The sequence below is a fragment of the Nelumbo lutea genome, chromosome 4 (genome assembly GCF_056320005.1).
Source record: "Nelumbo lutea isolate HS-2025 chromosome 4, American lotus-T2T, whole genome shotgun sequence".
Taxonomy (NCBI): domain Eukaryota; kingdom Viridiplantae; phylum Streptophyta; class Magnoliopsida; order Proteales; family Nelumbonaceae; genus Nelumbo; species Nelumbo lutea.
Window position 1 is genome coordinate 82419578 of NC_142687.1, and position 20093 is coordinate 82439670.

The following is a 20093-nucleotide window of genomic DNA, read 5'->3' on the forward strand; positions in this document are numbered from 1 at the left end:
AAGTATAAATCACTTCATTAACTACATCATGACTTGATCCCTTTAAGGGTATGTAGGCAACCTAAAAAGGTGTAGTCACAAAATAAATTATTACTCCTAGCCGCACGAGTATAAATTATGAATGACTAAATCAAATAAAAAAAGCATTTATGTATTACTCCTTGCCCACACGATTATAAATTATGAATGGCAAAAAAAATCCTATCTACATAAGTATGAATTGGCCAATGATTCAAGAAATTCTTGTTCATGCTTGCAAGAGTAAAACTTTGCAAGTCGGTGGTTGCATTGCCAATTACAATAACAACCACCAACTTAGGGGGCATTTGTTGGTATGTAAATTTCAACTTATTAGAGATATTGGCCTAGGAAATGAATTCAATAATGCCCAATATGAAATTGAACAAAAAGGACCTATTGGGCCTATTAAGAAAGTTGTTTGGACCATTAAGAAAAAGAATAATAATAAAAAAGTGGTCCATTAAAATGAAAATTTTTTTTTGTGGTATACAATATAGGGGTGTCCAGGAAATTGAAACCCGATATGAAATGAGAAAAAAAAAAGGTAGAAATGAAAACACCCAATTATCTCACCCATAATAAGAAGAAAATACCAAAATATGTAAAGTTGGCAATGAAAAAGATTTTCTCTCAAATCATGCCAAATTTGAGGGTTCGTGCAAATCAATTAAAGGGATTTACTCAAATGGATCACAATTGAATGGCATTCACACATTAAGTGATAGTCTATAGAAAAAGAAAACATAGTTGGCTAATGGATGTAGGAAGGACTAGCCTAATCTGATTAGTGAAAGTCATTATATATGTGGGATCAACCCCTTGCCAAGTGACCTCTTTATCAAGGCCCACCAATCAATGTTGATTAGATTGACCCAAATTTGGTGGAGATGATCATGTTAATAGAATTGGATTGGGCATCTCAAGTTAAATCTTGTGGGTCCCCCTTCTAAATTAAATGCAAATGAAAGGAGGTCACCACTATCAAGAATTGGTTTTCCTTTCATATATGACTTTAAATGCATTTGAATGGAGTTGGGCAGACTCTTCAAATGAACCCAACTCATTATAAAAGGGGGAAGGAATGAGAGGAACGGATCCCCTTGGAAAAGGAGAGTAAGTTCTTTGGATCTAGATCAAAGAAGGAAGAACCAAAACTTTATCTCTTCAACCACTGAGGACTCAAAGCTATTACAACTCCGTGCTACATCAATTGGGGACTGGACTTCGATCTTCAAATTCTCACAAACAAAAGTCATCTGTCAATTTACTACAAAAATCAAAACCTTTTGTCAAATTCTTACAGACAAGAAAACTCCCATCAAGTTGCCACATCCAAAAGAAAAAAAGTCTATTACAAGTAAAGGTATTCCATTCTCGTTCTAATAGGTGATTGGTCGTGAGAAAAAAATTTTCCAGTTGTTACTTGCTTCTCATAATCACGAGTTATTGTAGCGACTTCGGATTTTGTCCAAGACAAGAGAATCAGAGGGTGTTCCTTAACAAAATCTCTTTTGATTTTGTCTTCATTCTTTTTGTGCTCTAAATTTAGCACAAAATTTGTGTCGACACATGTATATATATTTCTTTTATCTTCTTTTTTTGTAAGGGCACTTGAGTTTCTTGTCAAAAAATGCTCTTCTCTTTCTTCGTTTTCTAATTTTGTGTAAGGGTTGATGCCTCCTCACGAAGAGGCATTTTTGTAAAAAAAATTGTCATTCTTAATAAAGCAACTCTTTTTTTGCTAAAGTGTCTTTCACTTAGCCTTTCGTGATGACGTTCTGTATTAAAGTCTTTTAGGCCGAGGTCGATGTCACAAGTCACTCGGAAATTTTGCCTTAGTGAAAAATCCCCTTTTCTTAGTACATCATTCTGTAGGGGTATTATGGCCAAGGCTGAGGTGACGAGTGTTTGCCTTAGTGGAGAAGTGTTGTTTATTTAGTGTGTCGTTCGTCGTGTTTTTATTAAGTAATTGACCAACATTGGCTCTTTGGCCCTCACAAAGACTTGCTTCTTTAAGGGTCTTTGAGGCCGAGGTTGGGGTCGTAGGCCACTTATCAACAGTTGCTAAGGTCCTAAAAGCTTTTTCCCTGGTCAAAGAAGGTCAAAAGACAACTAGGCGTATGACTCACAAAGTGTCGTATGCCTTGGGTCGATGCCTAGTTCGACCATATAACCTTATGAAAGGTTGTATGCTTTGGCCAATCAGTTGAGGGATCCTATAGATGGGGGAATGAGAATGTTTACACAAAAAAAAAATCCAAAGTAAGAGAAACTTGCACTTTTTATTTACAATTTTCCACTAAGATATTTACACTTCTTTGATAGTACATTTAGATATTTTTAGAGTTCCATGTATGAGGCACTGGTCTTCCTCTCATGTATTTTAGCCAAAATGTGTTAAGTCCTACTACTTGCTTGATATCCTGTAGGGCCCCCAGTTTGGGCCAAATTTTCAGACGTCGGGCTCAAGAACCATGACCTTTTTGAGGATGATGTCACCTTCCTTGAAATAACACTCTCTGTCTCGGGTGTTATAATATCTTGCAACTCTTTGCTAGTAGACCACGACCCTAATTTGGGCTTGCTCCTGGACACCCTCCAGTAGGTCAAAATTGTTCCTTAACTCTTCATTGCTCTCAGCTTCCCAGTATGCCTCGGTTTGAAGTGTCAATTGGTCGATCTCTGTTGGGATGATAGCCTTTGTCCCGTATGTCAAGTTGAAGGGAATTTCATCTATAGCAATCCAAGGTATCATTCAGTATGCCTATAGAATGTTGTACAGCTCGTTCGCCCAAAGCCCTTTGGTCTTGTCTAATCTTACCTTTAGTATATCTAACATCATTCTATTAGTAACCTTGACTAGTCCATTAGTTTGAGGGTATCCGACTGAGGTGTATTGTTGCCTTATTCCTAGGCTTCCACACCATTCTCTAAACTTGGCATCATTGAAGTATTGGTTGTTGTTGGTGACAAGCATGTATGGGATGTCAAACTGACAAATTATGTTTTTCTGGAAGAAGTTCTGAATCATTTTAGTTGTAATGGTTACCAAGACCTTGGCTTTGACCCACTTGGTAAAGTAGTCTACCATCACGACGAAGTGTCTCTTGTTCCCCATGGCTGAAGGAAAAGGCCCAAGGAGGTTCATTCCCCATTTTGCAAAGGGCCAAGGGCTTTTGAGCGCTGAGAGGCTAATCGTAGGCTGATGAAGGATGTTGGAGTACCTTTGGCATCGGTCGCACTTCTGTACCAACTAAATAGCATCCTTGTGGATGGTCGGCCAGAAATATCCTTGTCTGAGTACCCTCTATGCCAAGGCCCTGCCCCTAGATGATTATAGCATATGTCTTCGTGAATTTCTCTTAGCTCATACTTGCTCTCCTCTCAATTGAGGCATCTGAGATAAAGTAGAGTGAATGATCTTCTGTAAAAATTACCTTCAAGTATAGTGTATCGTGTTGATTGTCGTCGGACTCTCCTTACCTCATTCTTATCGGATGGCAGTTGTTCATGTTTCAAGTATGCTAGAATGGGATCCATCCAACAAGGTTCAACCTAGATGGGATACATTTTCCTTTATTTAATGTTGGGGTGTGTTAACTTCTCAATGTGCATAGTGCCACTGAGGGCTGATCTCGAATAACTTGCAAGTTTTGGCAGGGCATCGGCTCGCGCATTCTCAACCCGTAGGACCTGGTGCAAAGCGAAGTGATGGACGTGACTAGTTAACTTTCAAACTTTACCCAAGTATTTGGCTATATTTGGCTCCTTGCCTCATACTCTCCATTCACTTGGTTCACCACCAATTGCGAGTCGCTGAAGACCTCAATGTGTTGGGCTATGAGGTCTTTTGCAAGTTAGAGGCCAGCGAGCAAGGCCTCATACTCAGATTTGTTGTTGGAGGTAGGGAAATCAAACTACAATGCATACTCCAACTCCTTATCATTCGGGGTGAAAAGTATGAGGCCAATTCCACTTCCTTTGGCATTAGAGAATCTATCTATGAACAAGATTCAGGTCAACTGAAGCTCCTTATTCTCGAGTGATTGGTTGTGGCTTAAGGTGCATTCAACCAAGAAGTCTTCCAATGCTTGCGCATTTATTGTAGGTCTCAGATGATAGTGTAAGTCGAACGAGCAGCTCGATAGCCCACTTGGTTAGTCAACCCGAGGTATCAGGCTTCGCGAACATCGACTTGAGGGGCTAGTTGGTTAACACCGAGATGTTGTGGACTTGAAAGTAAGGCCTCAGCTTCCTGATCGAGACCACCAATGCAAAGGCTATTTTCTCCACTTCTTAATATCTGGGCTCAGCCTCACAGAGGACCTTGCTAACATAATAGATCAGACTTTTAATTCCCTTGCCTTCTCGAACCAGCACCGAACTGACTACCTAATCCCCAACTGAGAGATACAAGAATAAGATTTCTCCTAGGATGGGCCGTGCAAGTAATGGTGGCAACGCGAGGTAGGAATTTAACTCTTCGATGAATTACTGGCAATCTTTTGTCTATTGGAAATCCTTCAACTTCTTGATGTCCCGAAAGAAGGGTATGCACCAGTCAGCCGACTTGGACATGAATCGATTGAGGGTTGTGACTCGACCGGTGAGCCTCTAGGTTTCTTTAATTCACCAAGAGGGCTCCATGTCCAGTATGGCTTGTATCTTCTCAAGGTTGGACTCTATGCCTCATTGGGTGACCACAAAACCCAGGAATTTTTCCAAGGTGACCCTGAAGGTGCATTTGGTGGGGTTTAGATTCATGTTGTATTTTCTTAGTACCCCAAATGCCCCATCGAGGTCTGAGAAGTGTTGGCTAGCCCTAAGTCTCTTCACAACCATGTCATCAATGTAGGCCTCAATATTCCTCCCCATCTACTCTTTGAAAATCTTGTTCACTAGTCTTTGGTAAGTGGCCCAACGTTCTTCAGTCCAAAAGGCATCACCTTGTAGTAGTAAGTGTTGTGCTCGGTGATGAATGAGGTCTTCTCGTTGGTCGGGTGCATTTTTATTTGGTTGTAGCCAGAGAAGGCATCCATGAAGCTTAATAGTTCATACCCCATGGTGGTATCGGCAAGGTGATTAATCCTTGGCAAAGGAAAGTTGTCTTTGGGGCAGGCCTTGTTGAGATTTGTAAAGCCAATGCATATGCGTTATTTCCCATTAGTTTTCTTAACCATGATCACATTAGATATCCATTTAGGCTAGTGTACCTCTCTTATGAAGCTAGTGCTGAGTAACTTGTCCACCTCCTCTCCGATGGCTTTCCAGCGCTCTAGTGCAAAGTTCCTCTTCTTTTGCCGAACTAACCTACAACTCCAATCCACACTTAGCCTATGAGTAATGATTAGAGGATCAATTCTTGTCATATCAGTAGTGGACCAAGCAAACACGTTGGTATCAGCTTTGAGGAAGTTTACCAATTCGGAAAGTGTGTCCTAAGGGAAGCGAGACCTTACTCGTACCATTTTCTCAGGCTCGGCCTCGTTTAGGGGAACCAAGATGAGGTCCTCAGCCGGCTGCCCTCGGCCTGATGGTTCACTCCTGAGGTCGAGCCCCTCTAGTGGCAGAGCTTCCTTGTTCTTGTCTTTTAGCGTCGCAACGTAACACTATTTGGCAGCCTACTGGTTTACCCTAACTACTCCTACACCACGCTCTATGGAAAACTTCATAGCAAGGTGGTAAGATAAGATGACCACCTTGAGTGCGTGAAGGGTTAGTCTCCCTATGATGGCATTATAAGATGAGCCTATCTTCACAACTAAGAGCTCAGTCATCTGAGAGATGTGTCGAGGTTCGATCCCTACAGTGACCAGGAGGGTTATCTTTCCCTCAAGTCGTCTAACAGTTATTCTGGAAAACCCAATGAGTGGCATGTCAATGGGTTGTAGTTGGTCTAGTGTCAGTCACATCTTCTTGAATGTCTCATACAACAGAATGTCGGTCGATGAGCCATTGTCTATGAGAATCCTTTTCACCATGTAGTTGGTGATGATCTTTGACACCATCAATGTGTCGTGGGGAAGAAAAACCCCCTATAAGTTGTCATCCACGAAGGAGATTAGGTCCTCCGACCTCGGCCTCTTTGGTGTTGCGCTCTAAATGTTACATTGTCTGGTATATGCCTTCCGAGACAAGGTGGATGCTCCCCCTGAGATTGAGCCCCCAACTATGACTTCAATGACTCCGGCCAAGGGGTGATGGTGTGGGGCTCAACCTATGGCTATTGCAAGGACGGCGATGGGGCGTTTCCTTCAACATAATCTTTTAGGTGCCCATGATGGATGAGGGACTTAATCTCGTTCTTGAGCTCATAACAGTCCTCGGTGTCATGGTCGGTGTCCCAGTGGTACTTCTAGTACTTCTTGGGGTTGCCCCTTCTCGGGTTTCTCTTCAACTTGGCCGGCCACTTCATGAATTCCTCATTCCCTATTTGCATCAGTTATGTGTGTTCAGGAGGAATTGAGTGACGTATACTTGCTGAAGGAACGGGTCGACGGCTTCTCACTGCACTTGTTAGTGGTGTCGTCATTGCAACCATCCCTTTCCTTCTTTTCTTGTCATTAGGCATTGCTTTTGAATCTTGGAGGCATTTGTGGGCTTCGGCCTCCTCGACAGTGATGTATTTCTGAACTTTCTTCAAGAATTTGGCTTTAGTCTTGGGCGAAATCATGGAAATGGACCAGTTGAGGGGTCTAGGTCGGAAGGCTGCATACACCATTTTTTCAAGTTTAAAAGAATTAATGGGGGGGAGCAAGATAGTGTATAAAGATTTAAATGAGCAAGAAGAAAATGGGTGCGATCATATTAGCACTAATGCATTGGATCCCATTAAAACTCTAAAGTTAAGCATGCTTGGGCGAGAGTAGTACTAGGATGGGTGACCTCTTGGGAAGTTCTCATGTTGCACCCCAATTTTATTAGCCTTTTATTACGGATGTCGACATGCATAGAGACCGAGGGGTTGAGGTCCTTGATCTCTTCTTTGTTGAACCTCTTCATATATGCACGAAGGCTCTCCCCGCGCTTGACATGCATTAAAGAGATGATGGTTTTCTAACACCATCGACTACCCACAAAGTGACCTAGGAAGAGCTCCACAAACTGTTCCCAAGAGCCAATGGAGTGTGGAGGCAATGTCGAGAACCATCAGCGTGCTACTCCCTTGAATATGGCTTGAAAGGCTCGGCACATGAGAGCGTCAAAGTATCTGTTTAGAAGCATGAGGGCCCGGAAGTTTTCTAGGTGGTCCTCAGGGTCTATATTCCCATCATAGGTCTCTAGTGTTGGGGCCTTCAAATTCAGTGGAAGGGGCTCAAAGATGATGGAATCCACAAAGGCCTCCATCTAGGTGAATGAGGCATGGCAACTGCTAGAGGTGTCACATTGACCCTCCTTTACTTGTCATAGTTGATCCTGAATGTTGTCAATTTGCGCCTGAATATCTCCTAGGCATTGGTCGATGTAAAGCATTTTCGCTTCGATCTGGTCCTGATTCTCTCTCATGTGGGACAAGCCGGCCCTATTCTCAGAGTGCTTAGATGTTGCATGTCCTGAGCCTTATGAGCACGATGATCATTGAGGAGGTCGTGGAGGTTAGAAACTAGAGGGGAGAGGTGCACCCGTTGTCATCCCGGTTGGTTGGAGCGAAATGGTGTCAATGGTTGTGGTTCTTGAAACGGGGCTTTCTAGCCCATCGGCTACTGCTATCGGACTCCGAGGGGTCGGCCCCTTTTAGGCCCCCCAAGCATTGCCTTAGCGAGGTATGGGTGGATCGCCCGCTGTGTTGTCAGTGAATTCCGACGAGGCAGCCACCTTATGGGTGGCCTCCTACCGAACATCCTATATTGTCCAATCGGTGGGCTAGGTTGTCCAGTCTGTTCAACATCAGATAGAATTGGTCGATCGTAACTAAGTTCTGAATGTTAGGAATGGGATCTTGCTCGTCATGCATTTAGGAGACAGTAGTTGATTAGTTCAAATTTGTTTTTCTTAGCGGAAAGTTTTGAAGGCATCCCATAAACGACGCCAATTGTTGCTACTAAATATGGAGCCAAAGGCAACAATATAATTTCTAGTGTCTGATGCCAACGGGTCCAGTCTTGTTGAGAGAAAGAGGACATTAGAGGCCCTAGGAGTTATCCCAGGGGCAAAGACTCTGACGATCAAGTTAGTCAAGGGCTGTGAGGGGTTGGACCAAACAAAAGAGGAAACTTGGAGCTTAAGTTTGTGTCCTTACCCCAATGTGGGAGCCCCTTTTATAGCCAGAGTTGCCTTAGAAGAGGGGTAGTTGAGAGTAGGTGGCAACAGTTGGAAGTGGTTGATGATGGATGGTCAGGATGCATCCGGCCAATGCCACGTATCAAGATCCGTAGGTAGGCTGGATACCCCTACATCACCCACTTAGGAAACGGGTAAGTGATGCCGAGGAAAAATAAATATTTCATGAACCCCACATAAATCTGAAAAAATAAAACATAGGTATCTTGATCAATAGAAACCAAAATCCCATTTACCAACTTTCCCCTCTCAAAATCCAAAAAAAGAACTGACCCTAAAGGGTATTTCCGTTTTTGTCAAATTTAATGTTCTATGACTTCCTTCAATTCTTCAAATTAAAAATTCCCTGTTCATTTATCCAACCTATGAAAGTTGAATCTTGAATATATGAAATTATTGCCTTATTGGTTCATCAATTTTGAAACCACACGTCATTAGACTCACTTTTTTTTGAAAATGAAAAAACATTGCATTAAGAATGTGAATCAGAATCAGACATAGAATTACGGTTAACGGTATGTTCAAAGGAGGGAGGGTTTTTTTGAAAACGAAGCTGGTCAAGAGCATGTTTCACAAGACAGTGCCTAGGACGGTTTTCTTGACGATTGATATGAATGATTGAGACTGAATCCAGACGAGATAAATAGCTTCTGCAGTCCACAATGATGGTGGCCCAACTCTTGTATTTTTAATTTTACTTTACTTAAACAGTATATTTTATTTTTTAATACTTTATTATCTTTTAAAAAAACAAATCAAATTCAATCAAATCCAAAAATCAGATTCAAATCCAAACCGAATCCTATCAGATCATCTCGAATCCTAAATATCCGATCCGTTGCATTCCTAAGGGAGGGTAGAGGAACTGATTATTTCAACATTAGTCCTACTTAATATTCGTTTTGAGTCATTAGTAGGAGACATTTAGAGCAACTTTACAGTGAAATCATGTTCATTCTCAATGCGAAGCACAAGTAGAAGGTACAGTCCTATCCTAGAAAATCTAAAGTTTACTTTCAATAATGTATTTCCATGTTAGAATATTAAACTAGAGCAAAAATGAATTATATTTCTTGTGAAGGAAAACAATGAGGGAAAACTGCTCTATTGGTATCAGGAACAACTTCAAGGAATTATATAATGGGCACTTTTATCCCCTACATCAGCCTGCACCTTCATTTGATCTCATCATGGTACAATCAGGACGTATTGGAACAAAAAAGAAAGGATTCCCAAACTTAACCAAGGGCCGCCTTGATCTTCGTTTTCTGGTCTTCTGTCAAGGAACTAGGGAACAGAACCTGGAAGGTCACATATAGATCTCCTTTCTTTGTGCTAAGATGCAAAGGCATTCCTTCCCCTTTGAATTTCCTCACTTCCTTGGGTTTAGTAATTCCCTGAAGGTCAAAATTACCAATTCAGTTCACCTCCTTAAAATAATATTTGAAGCACATATAAGAAACAAAGCAGAGTAAATCTATGATCACCTTGGAGCCAATGTCCACTTGATGCTCATCGAGGTGTTTGATAGTCTTTTCAAACCCAACAAGAGCTTGTACCTGAAGTGAAGCATAGGTATAAACTCAGCAACAGAGAATTATTATGACATACATTATTTTGAAAACCAGACTGGATCAGACGGTTGGACTGCTTGACCTGGGAATCAGTCATGGATCCGGGTCCATTTTGGGTTGCAAAACTTTTCAACCGGGCTTCAGACTGGATGGTCAGACCATTTGACCCAAGAACCGGTGGCCAAAACAGTTCCATTTCTGGGTCAGTTTTTAAAACTATGATGACATGAGAAAGGAAAAACATGAAAAGAAAAACATAGATAGAGAATGTCTATCTGATGAGTCATGTCAGCAGGACAACCATAGGCATTAAGATGATGCTGCCTACCAGCAAAGAGTCTCACTCAACAAAGCATCATTACAAGTAAAATGTAAAAAATCTACAAAATTGAAAAAGGGAAATGATAATCATGTTAATCTCCCTGCAAATATCTTAACCAGTAATACCCATACGGAATGGATTCAGAATGAAGTCAACGAAAAAATTAAAAAAAAAATAAATAAAAATAAAAAGCAAAATTGTTTACCAGTGTTATTGTAACAGTTGTGTGCAGATCATTGCCTTCCCTTCTGAATCGCTCATGTGGTGCAGTACGGATGCGGAACTGTCAGTAGACAGTAACCATACTGTAAGTACATAGTCTATTTCCATATGATATGAACACAAACAAAAGGGAAGATTTAAACCTTTAGATCTCCAGATTCTCCATCTATTATAGGTTCACCATCCTCGTAGAACACCACTTCCTGTAAGGTGGGGAAATTTAGGTCAAGAGAAAGATCTGTTACCAGACAATAGCTAGATTTCACATTGGATAGTCTAACAGAGTAGAACCCACCCTCCCCCCCCCCCCCCACACACACACACACACACGAAGGGGGTGAAGGGGAAACATGCAAAAAAAAAAAAAAGCCAAAGGTTAGGTCCATATCACTCCCAAGACCCAGATAGCTATGACCAACATTGGGTAATGGCCTTTTATCCATCTTTTAAACCAAGATAGAGAAATAAGTGGCAGGCATGTATATAACATTGTAGTATCACATTGTAATAAAGCTTACTTGTCCATCTTGCATCCCTTTCTCGATATCAACAGTTACGAAATAACCCTCTCTTTCGTATTTTACATTTGGGCATTGTTCACAGACCTTACAGGGCAGAACGAAAAATGTTAGCAAGATAGCAGCAGAACTGCAAGGAACAGAAAAATAAAATGAAACTATAGGCTAGAATTTACATATTATTACATACTTATAAATATATTTATATGTAAACATGGCTGGTCAATATTTTATCTCCAATATGCCAACTGTACAAGAAAAGTTCTGAATTTGCAATCAAAAAATTTTTCAAATAAAAGTACTATCGTGCAATCATAGTTATGGGACCACAAATTTTAAGTTTGTCTAAATTTCATGACATTCCAGGATGCTTTTTGTCATGACTGCAAATCAAAGATGTTTCACTTAAATTTATTTCTTTGGGACTTCGCCAAAAAAAAAATTGAAGATTTTAATGTTTTGGGACTTTGGCCAATATAGCCTGTTCATTGAATTTCTTTTGAAATAAATAAATTTTACAGATTTCACCAGGGAGACCAAAGCCACAAATTTCAGTCCATTAAAAACCATGACAAGGAAAAGTTTAGCAATTCCTGTTTATTGGCAATATCATTTACAAAAGGGGGAAAAGCAGTTTTTGATATTTTGTAGCAGATGATGGATATTGAAGGTTTTAGACAAAGGGAAAGGCAAAAACCCCATGGGTCTGGGTAGTGAGAAAGTATTTGTTAGTTCATCCTTCAGCAAGAAAACAATAGCCCTACATAGAATGGAACGCAGATGGGATAAGACAAAAAATGATAGTAATGTTGTAAAAATAAAATAAAACAAAATTTTAATAATTTTTTAATACTATATAGTTTGGTTATTGTTTAGGTTTTTAGTAGCAAAAGAAATCTCTTTTTAAGCTTAAATCCTGAAAAGGTTAGTTTTTATGTTGGTGCAATCTCTGAAGAATGTAGTAGCAGAAGTCTTCTCCACGTGGAGGGATGACATCAGATCCAGAACATTACCGTATGGCTGATCCTGATCCTCTGGTTAATATCTGCATCAGCCATATGGCCCCACATAATGCACTTCCCCTTCCAATGATAGCCAACAGTATTCTTCTTTTTTTAACAAAAAAAAAGCAAAAAAGTATAATCATTTGCCACATGGCAAGGGAGGCCATGGTTTGGGACAGATGTATCCCTTAGGCCGCCAACTCAGCTGCCTCATGTCAGATCATTGAAACAAAAGAATCAAGCCTAGTGTGTATAAGATTTCACCCTTCTCGTTTAGAATGTGCAATTTGTTGCTTTTTGCAACTTTTACCATTTAAGATTTTAGAAGAGTGGTAGTGAATGTGGAGCACAACAATCAAGAAAAAGAAAATTTTATGTCTGAAAGGTAAAGATATTCTTCTTATATTGAGAAAAAACTGTAAGAATATGACCAAGGGTGACAAAATGCAGATCAAGAACTTTATAATCAATGCTTATTGTGGAGAATTGCTTATGAACCTATAGAACAATTTGGAGTCAAAAGGGGAGATAGAGCCAGACTTAAAAATCATGACATGACTAGTTATGCTCATCAAATAAAGTTGTGCATGTAGATAAAAATAGAGATTGTGAAGGTAGTTGAAGGAGAAGTTCAAGTGGGGAAAAGTTTGACTGTTCTTTCTAGGAGGTGAAAAGCAGGCAAGAAAAATAATTTTGGAATTAGAAAAAAGAGAAATATCTAAAGAAATATGCAGGAAGGGGGCCATTAAGATGGTAATAGGGGGTAGTTGTTAGAGTTGTATCTAAATCCTTGTAATTTTGAGTCGTTTACAGTGTAATTTATGATAAGTAGTGGCTTGTCAACTAGACAACCATCTTTCTGAGATGTATTACATTTTTCAGTTTTAATGAAATTTCCTTTTTGCCCTTCGGAAAAAAAAAGTAAAAAAAAAAATAACAGTTTCTTTGTTAGGTGCTAGTCAAATGGTTAGGATTAGAGTGCAAAGTGCTCCTTGTGGAAGTGGGGGATTGTGGGATTTATCAAAACAAAAAGAAAAAAAAAGTGGGGGGTTGTGGGTGATGTGGGTTGAATGTTTTATTTATTTTTATCATTTTAATGTATTAGTTATTAAGGGAAATATCTTGCCCTTACTAGGTGGTACACTGTTTTTCTTCTTTAATGATTTCTTCTCACCAGTTCTTGTAATCCCCTTTTCTTTTTAACAAAAATTTTCTTTTACTGTCATTAAAATAAAAAGATTCTACTTTATAACATTCGCATGGATTTTCAAACTTTATTTGCTTAAGGTTTTCTACTAGTACTTGAACTATAAAAAAGTATGTATTGTTTTCAGATTATATCAATAAATATGAAAAGAAACCATGGATTTGAGAGGAAAAAATGGCTATGTGATATTAGTGTACCACGAAATTCAATCACTTGTTAGGAAAAGAATATTTTACATTGTTCAGCTAAACTTTGATGGATTCCAGTCCGGATCTGATACCTACAAAGACGCTATCACGCTACCTACATTTACCCACAGGACACCACCACCACACATTGGGAACATCTCCACATGAATGGTAACATACAAGTACAGGAGACATTCCCACTGTGCAGCTACATGTTTGTGGGTAGCAGATCCGAGCTACATGGATACTTGTTGGTAACCTGGCTTGATCTGTGAATTAGAGATTGTCAGAATCATCCTTATCATCTTATGTTTTTCCTGTGGATCTGATTCATGAAGCAATTGCAGCAAACAAAAGCTGTAATGCTCCTTGAAAGGTTAAACCCCCATTTCTCAATAAGATAAGGATCTTTTTGTATGTAGGAAGTGCTTCACACTAAATTCAAGTATACACAAAGTGTACTGTTATACTAGTAGTTAAACCATGAAGAACATTATAGTTTATAATTTTTATATAAAAGTGCAAGGTGTTAAAAAAGATTAGAATCCACTTGATAATAATATTTATTTTTGATGAATATGCTAGAAGTAACCCACATAAAAGTTTATTCAGTGAGGAAGACATACATATGAGCCTCTTTTTACTTGGGATCCATTAAATATTTTTACTATTTTGAACCTTGATACCAATTCTATATTTATAATTTATAAAGCAGGTATCTTCAGAAGGGAAAATATGTATTTCATACAAGTTCCTACATACTATAATCAGTAAAGTTTGTCTCTTTACTTGAAATTGGTGAAATTTTAGTTTATATACCAAAAGCAATATTATTATAAGTTTATAACAACATATAAAAATTCAAAAAAAAAGGCTACAAATCTTGGGTTCACCTGCTCAGTCATCTGCTGAAACATTCCTGGACCAATCTGCTTGTGATAGACCTCATTTCGACAGTTGCAGCGCCTCTTACCAGGAGCTGGCTTTAAAATGTTCTTCTCTCTCCAAACCTAAAGATATTACAGAATATCATATGATTGAACTAAAATATTGTCAGATTACCATAAAAATAAATATTATTTAACTGATCAGAAGGGTTTTAATCTTTGATAGCAACCACAATTATCAAAAATAAATAAAGATTTCTTTGATAGCAACCAAATGCAAAATCTAAATGGTAGATGGATTCACTAGCATAAATTCAACTGGAGCAAAAGAAGAAGCACATAATGGAGTTAATCAACAATACATAAAGAATTTAGCGGGCTAGCAGCATGAATTCAACTGAGGGGATTGCATTACAGTTTCTTAAATATCCTTCAAGGTTTAAAATAACCCTATTTCCCAGCATACATACCTCATTCACCATAATTTATTTGGGGTATAGGATTTCAGGGTTTAAGAACCATTCTAGATTCTTGAGTACTTGAAGTATTTGTACCATATTGGAATTTTCAGTTATTGATCAAAAAGATTTGTACCATATTAAAAAAAAAAATTATATGTCTAATAAGTCAATATTAGTTGCAGGTTTACAAAGGCTGGAGATTTGTGATCTCAGATCCCCATGATTGCACCTTTAAGGATTTTATGGAGGGTTTAAATAGTATAGCAGTCTGTTCAATCTTTTTTTTTTTTTTGCCCTCTATCAGTGTACAATTATATCAATCCGACTATAATCCTGCTCAACTAAACTAAACTAAGCCTTGTCCCAACCATATGGGGTCAGCTACATGAATCCTGTTCCACCATTCTACTCTGTCCAATAGAGGAAGTTACAAAGATATTGCAAGATGATCTCTGTCCTAGGTACAGAAAGCAGTGAAAGAATGTAGTATCCGCTACTCGTTTCATTGGGTTTCTTTGATTCTTTCTAGTTTGATTATGGTGACTTGGCTGCTATACTTTAATTTTAAGTCATATACGACAGGTGAGACAAAGAGAAGAGTCCCCTCAAGTGTGTTGGTGTCAGTGTTCACACATCTTATATGGATACAGCATCCATTTTGAAGTGCCATGTAACATAGAATTACTGTAATCCTTTTTTTTTTTTTTTTGATCAATCCTTATAATCAAGATGAAAGAGAATGGGTGATAGGTCCAGCAATAATATTACAACCTACCTTCAATGTACCTCCCATGTACAAATCTTCCAATGTAGCATCCAAATCAACAATTACATCGTCACCTTTCACAATCTTCTCTTCCTCCTCAGCTGGACCTCCACCAAAGAAGCTAAAATGAAACATCACCTTGTCAACATTGAGAAAACTTTCCTTCTTTTCTTTTAAAAAAAAATGTTTGCAATGACAAAAAATGTTGGCCTATGCTTCACAAATTGATAAGAATAACACATATACTAACATAAAAATGCAGATACATAACAATTTTGATATAAATAAATAGATGCATTAAACATTGTTGTTAGTTAAAGATGTAATTGATGACCATCTAACTCGGTAAATTGAATTACAAAAGGAGAAAACATGTCTACCAATACCTCCACAAAATTAGTGTTGTCTTTGGTTGTGAAGAAAAAAGGAGAAAGGGAAACAAAATAACTATCATCGGTTTAGTCCACAAAGGAAACTACAATATAAAAGAATGTTAAAAATACGAACGCAAATTTCTTTTTTATCAATTTCATTTTCCCTCCTAAAAGGTAGAGAAAACTGAGGAAAACAATGGAGTGAGAGGAAGCAAGACTAGTCATGCTCTCTCCCAAAAAAAAATCTTTCTATTATCTTTTCTTTTTCCCCATTTTCTTTGCAATCCAACAGTGTAAATGTAAATTTGTCCAAGGAAAAGTAGAAGCCAGTGAATGATGCCAGAGACAGAGCCAGGATTCATCACTTGGGGAACCATTAATTATCATTCCCCATATATGCCGAAGGACTGAGGAGCCATGTTCCCATCAGTTCTGCTGGCTCCATCGCTGGATGATGCTAATCTTGGTTAAACATTTTCCACAATCTACATAGTTTAACTAAACCACCATATGTGCCGAGATACTGTATCATCTAAATATGAAAAGAGCTTTTAATCTCGTCAATCCAAATGTCATCCTTTATATCTGAAGTTGAGCAAACGCACCGACATTAAAAACAAGGTTTCTCAATGGCTACTGGCCGTTGTTTGAAGTTGCAAGGTTGCACAGATATACGTGGTTACCATTCAAGGAGAATATAGATATGGTTCTGTACTATATAAGAATACTTGTACATTTTAACATTCGTTCCTATATGGGTCGTATTTTGCTCACTATTAAAGTCGCTTCACCGCCCATTCGCTTTTCTAGCTGAATTGTAAAAAATGGTGCTTCGTCTTAATTGCAAAAATACAGAACTTAGAAAAAAGAAAAGAAAGAGGCCAAAAAGAAGAATAAAAGAACAATAAGGAAAGAGCATTTGAGCAGAATGGACAAGAAGATACAAGTGAGTTGTTTACACAAAAACTGACTAGTATCTCATTGCTCCACTACATATTTCTAATTAAAGCTCAAGAATGTGAACTTACGTGCTAAATATGTCCTGGATGTTCATTCCTCCGCCTCTGCCGCCACTGGCCGCATGCTGCTTCAGACCCTCTTCACCATACCTATCGTAAATATTCCTCTTCTCACGATCCGATAAGACTTCGTAAGCTGACAACCGGTCAATCCAAACAAATTTAGTGAACGCTAACGCTGAATATTAAAATCAAACGATTTAAGAAGTAAAAAAAAAAAAGAAGGGGATATCATTATACCGTTGTTAATTTCCGCAAATTTCTTATTGGCCTCTTCATTTCCCTGGTTTTTATCTGGATGGTACTTCAGTGCGAGCTTCCGGTAAGCTCGTTTGATCTGCTCATCCGAAGCGCCTTTTTGAACTTGCAAAATATCGTAATAGCTCTTCCTATAAATAAACATTTCGATCACTTAATCACAAACACGAATTAAATGATAAAAACAACAAATGCCAGATCAATGCAAGCAATGAAGAAAACTATAAGATTCAACTCTTACCCTGCGAAGGTGGATAACGCATACGAGAGAGCGAACACTAAGAAGATCAATCCCGTTCCTTTACAGGCCATGGAAACTCGGAGTCGGCGACAGAGATCTGAAGAAATTTATTTGATTTCTCCTACGCGAGTAAAAAAGGGAAAAAATGAAATCTAGGGTTTGCTGTCAGATCTACTGCTAATAGTTTTGTGAACTAATCTGTGGAGTTTTGAGGGTGTTGCTGTTGCCTTTCCTGAGATAGGATCTATAACCTGAGCCCGAGCAGTTCCAGGTTTCTCCCCCCTGGTCCCTTTCTCATTTCTCCGTAAGCTTAACGACACTCCTGAAAACCGGCACGGATCGGTTTTAATTCTACACACAAGTCGTCGCGGGGACTGACTGACTTCTCGTTGCAACGTGTATCTTTCAAAACTGGCCAATAAGAGAAAAACAACAGTTATTTGTACCAATTACCGAACGACACCTGGACAACAACAATCGACACTTTATTCCCCCTCCCGCCTTTGCCACTTATATTTATTCCTTGACTTGATTTTATGCTTTACGCTGAGGTTGGGCAGTTGGGCTTGTGGGCATTAGGTCGCTTTGGGCCTTTTGATATCTATTGGGATTGGGCTATTTGCCACTTGCCAGGCCTGGGTATGGCCTTCGAGCTGCAAATGGATCGGATCGAACCGGATATAGGCGGATCAAAATTTGATTCGAATTCGAATTGGATAATTCATCGGATTCGAATAGAATTCGGATTATAATCAGATATTAAATGGTATAAATAAATTAGAGAAAACTATCATGATATTATATATTATGAACAAAATGAATTAAAAATAATGAATTTGATATTAAATTTTATGAACAAACTTGCATAAAACCTGAATGAATGTGTGACATTCGGACCAACTTGAATGATAGGTATGATATAAATTCTAAATATATATGAGCATATATATTTAAATGGAATTGAATCAAGCTATATCAAATGGGGGTAGATCCATATTTGATCTAATTCAGATCACCCTTATTAGAATAAAATTCAAATAATTGAATATCATTTGCAACCCTAACAAAAAGGTTGGCACTCCCTGCTTGTGGTTAGCTTTGCCTTACCCAATTTTAGCTATACATAACTCATTAGACACAACAACATGCTTCAGATGCTGTCCCACTAGGCTACTGCAAGTGTGCATTGAGAACATCTTCCCATGAATGACAATGAAGATATTCCAGATGTACGGCTGAAGGGACCTGTTGGAAGCATTTTGTTGATAGCAGATCTGAACTCTATTATTAATTCAGACATGTACACTTGCAATAATCAAACCATTCAGGTCCAAAACTGTATGTTTGAATATATGTCGCAATATGGTTATTTCATGAAATTATTAATTTTTATAGGCAAAATCTATGGTGCATCCGTTGCACCACACCATGCAATAAAAGACATGATAGATTGACTATGATGGTAAATACATCTTGTTAAACATGAAAATATAAACTTCATCGATGGTCTAGTAATTTATCATATTCCTACCTAGAGGTGTAAAAAAAGTCGTGCTGCCCTCCCTTTGAATAACTTGGGGGGTCAGCCTGACACGGCCCACGGCCCCGACCCGTGCTATGCCATTCCGCGGATTAGGCTGGCCCATGGGTCAAGCCTTGGGCCAAGTCGGGCTGTGCATCGGGCCAAAGCTATTTATTTAAAAAAAATTGACAAAAAAAGTTAAAAATTTTAATTTTACATCAATTTTGATGTATACAATTGCTTATATATACAATAATTAAATAAATTAGTATAATAAAATTAAAAAATATATATTAGTTTTATTAATATATTGTATACTATATGTTATTATATAATTGCAATTTATATAATATTATATAAATATATATAATATATAAATATATGAAATATACATAAATAATATATATGGCCCGTGCTGCAGGCCATGCGTGAACCTAAATCCCCAAGCCCAGCACGGCCCGCAAACTGTCGTGCCAGGCCGCGGGCGGCACAATTCGATTTACACCTCTATTCCTATCTAGTAGTTTATTAGTTTATTCTCTATTTAAACACACACTTCATCAATATCCTTGCCATTATCTTCTTTGTTATGCCATTTCAACACTTTTTTATGGCTATGTTGACACTTGATTACTTATGCCTTTCAAGTTTGTAAGAAAAACATTTGATTTTAGGGTAAATTGAATATTAGTACCCTATATACATTGAGCCTAGTCTCACTTTAGTACCCGAATTTCAAAATGTGCCAATGTATACCTGAACTTCCAAAAACTACCAATTTAATACCTAATGTTACCAGGCCGTTAGTTATCTCTATCACATGATGACATATGCAACATAAAACTTTTGAAATATCAAAATTATTTTTCAAAATAAGACATTGTTCATCATCTTTTTCCTCAAAAATCAAAATTGAACCAAAGCAATGGTGAACAAATTGCCTTTTCTCTATCCACTTTTAAGAGATTTGGGCATTTGGATGGTCGGTAAAAAAAAATGACACCCTATGGGTTTTTGCATCCTTTCACATGCCACTTAACGATAGTTAACAATTTTGGAGTAAACTAGGACTTGTTGGGATTTCAAGTATCGGATTGTCATGTTTTGAAAATTGGGTACCAAAGTAAGCCTAGGCCCACAATACATGATACTAATCTACAATTTACTCTTAATTTTATACAAGCTAGCCATGTTATTTCACTATATCATCCCATTTTGCCAAGTTCCCA

At 38.3% G+C, this 20093-nt stretch overlaps 1 protein-coding gene and 1 pseudogene across 1 annotated transcript; one reads left to right on the forward strand and one right to left on the reverse strand.

Moving 5' to 3' along the window:
• The first annotated feature begins 6815 nt into the window (after positions 1-6815).
• Positions 6816-6934, forward strand: LOC148861351 (5S ribosomal RNA; annotated as a pseudogene).
• Positions 6935-9235: 2301 nt separating this feature from the next.
• ATERDJ3B (DNAJ heat shock family protein) lies at positions 9236-17850 on the reverse strand. Its single transcript, XM_088983806.1, has 10 exons — positions 17343-17850; positions 17084-17232; positions 16853-16979; positions 15460-15571; positions 14230-14346; positions 10938-11024; positions 10563-10622; positions 10403-10480; positions 9789-9860; positions 9236-9698 (listed from the first exon to the last, which is right to left on the reverse strand). Exons 1-10 carry the CDS (start codon positions 17411-17413, stop codon positions 9540-9542), a joined length of 1032 nt encoding a protein of 343 aa, XP_088839932.1. The 5' UTR covers positions 17414-17850; the 3' UTR covers positions 9236-9539.
• Positions 17851-20093: the final 2243 nt, after the last annotated feature.

Excerpts from the sequence above, each read along its gene's own strand:
- ATERDJ3B (XM_088983806.1), bottom strand. The coding sequence starts at position 17,413 with ATGGCCTGTAAAGGAACGGGATTGATCTTCTTAGTGTTCGCTCTCTCG. Across the intron at positions 16,980-17,083 it reads ATTTGCGGAAATTAACAACG|CTTACGAAGTCTTATCGGAT; the intron begins GTATAATGATAT and ends ACCGGTTGTCAG. Across the intron at positions 9,699-9,788 it reads AAGTGGACATTGGCTCCAAG|GGAATTACTAAACCCAAGGA; the intron begins GTGATCATAGAT and ends TTTGACCTTCAG.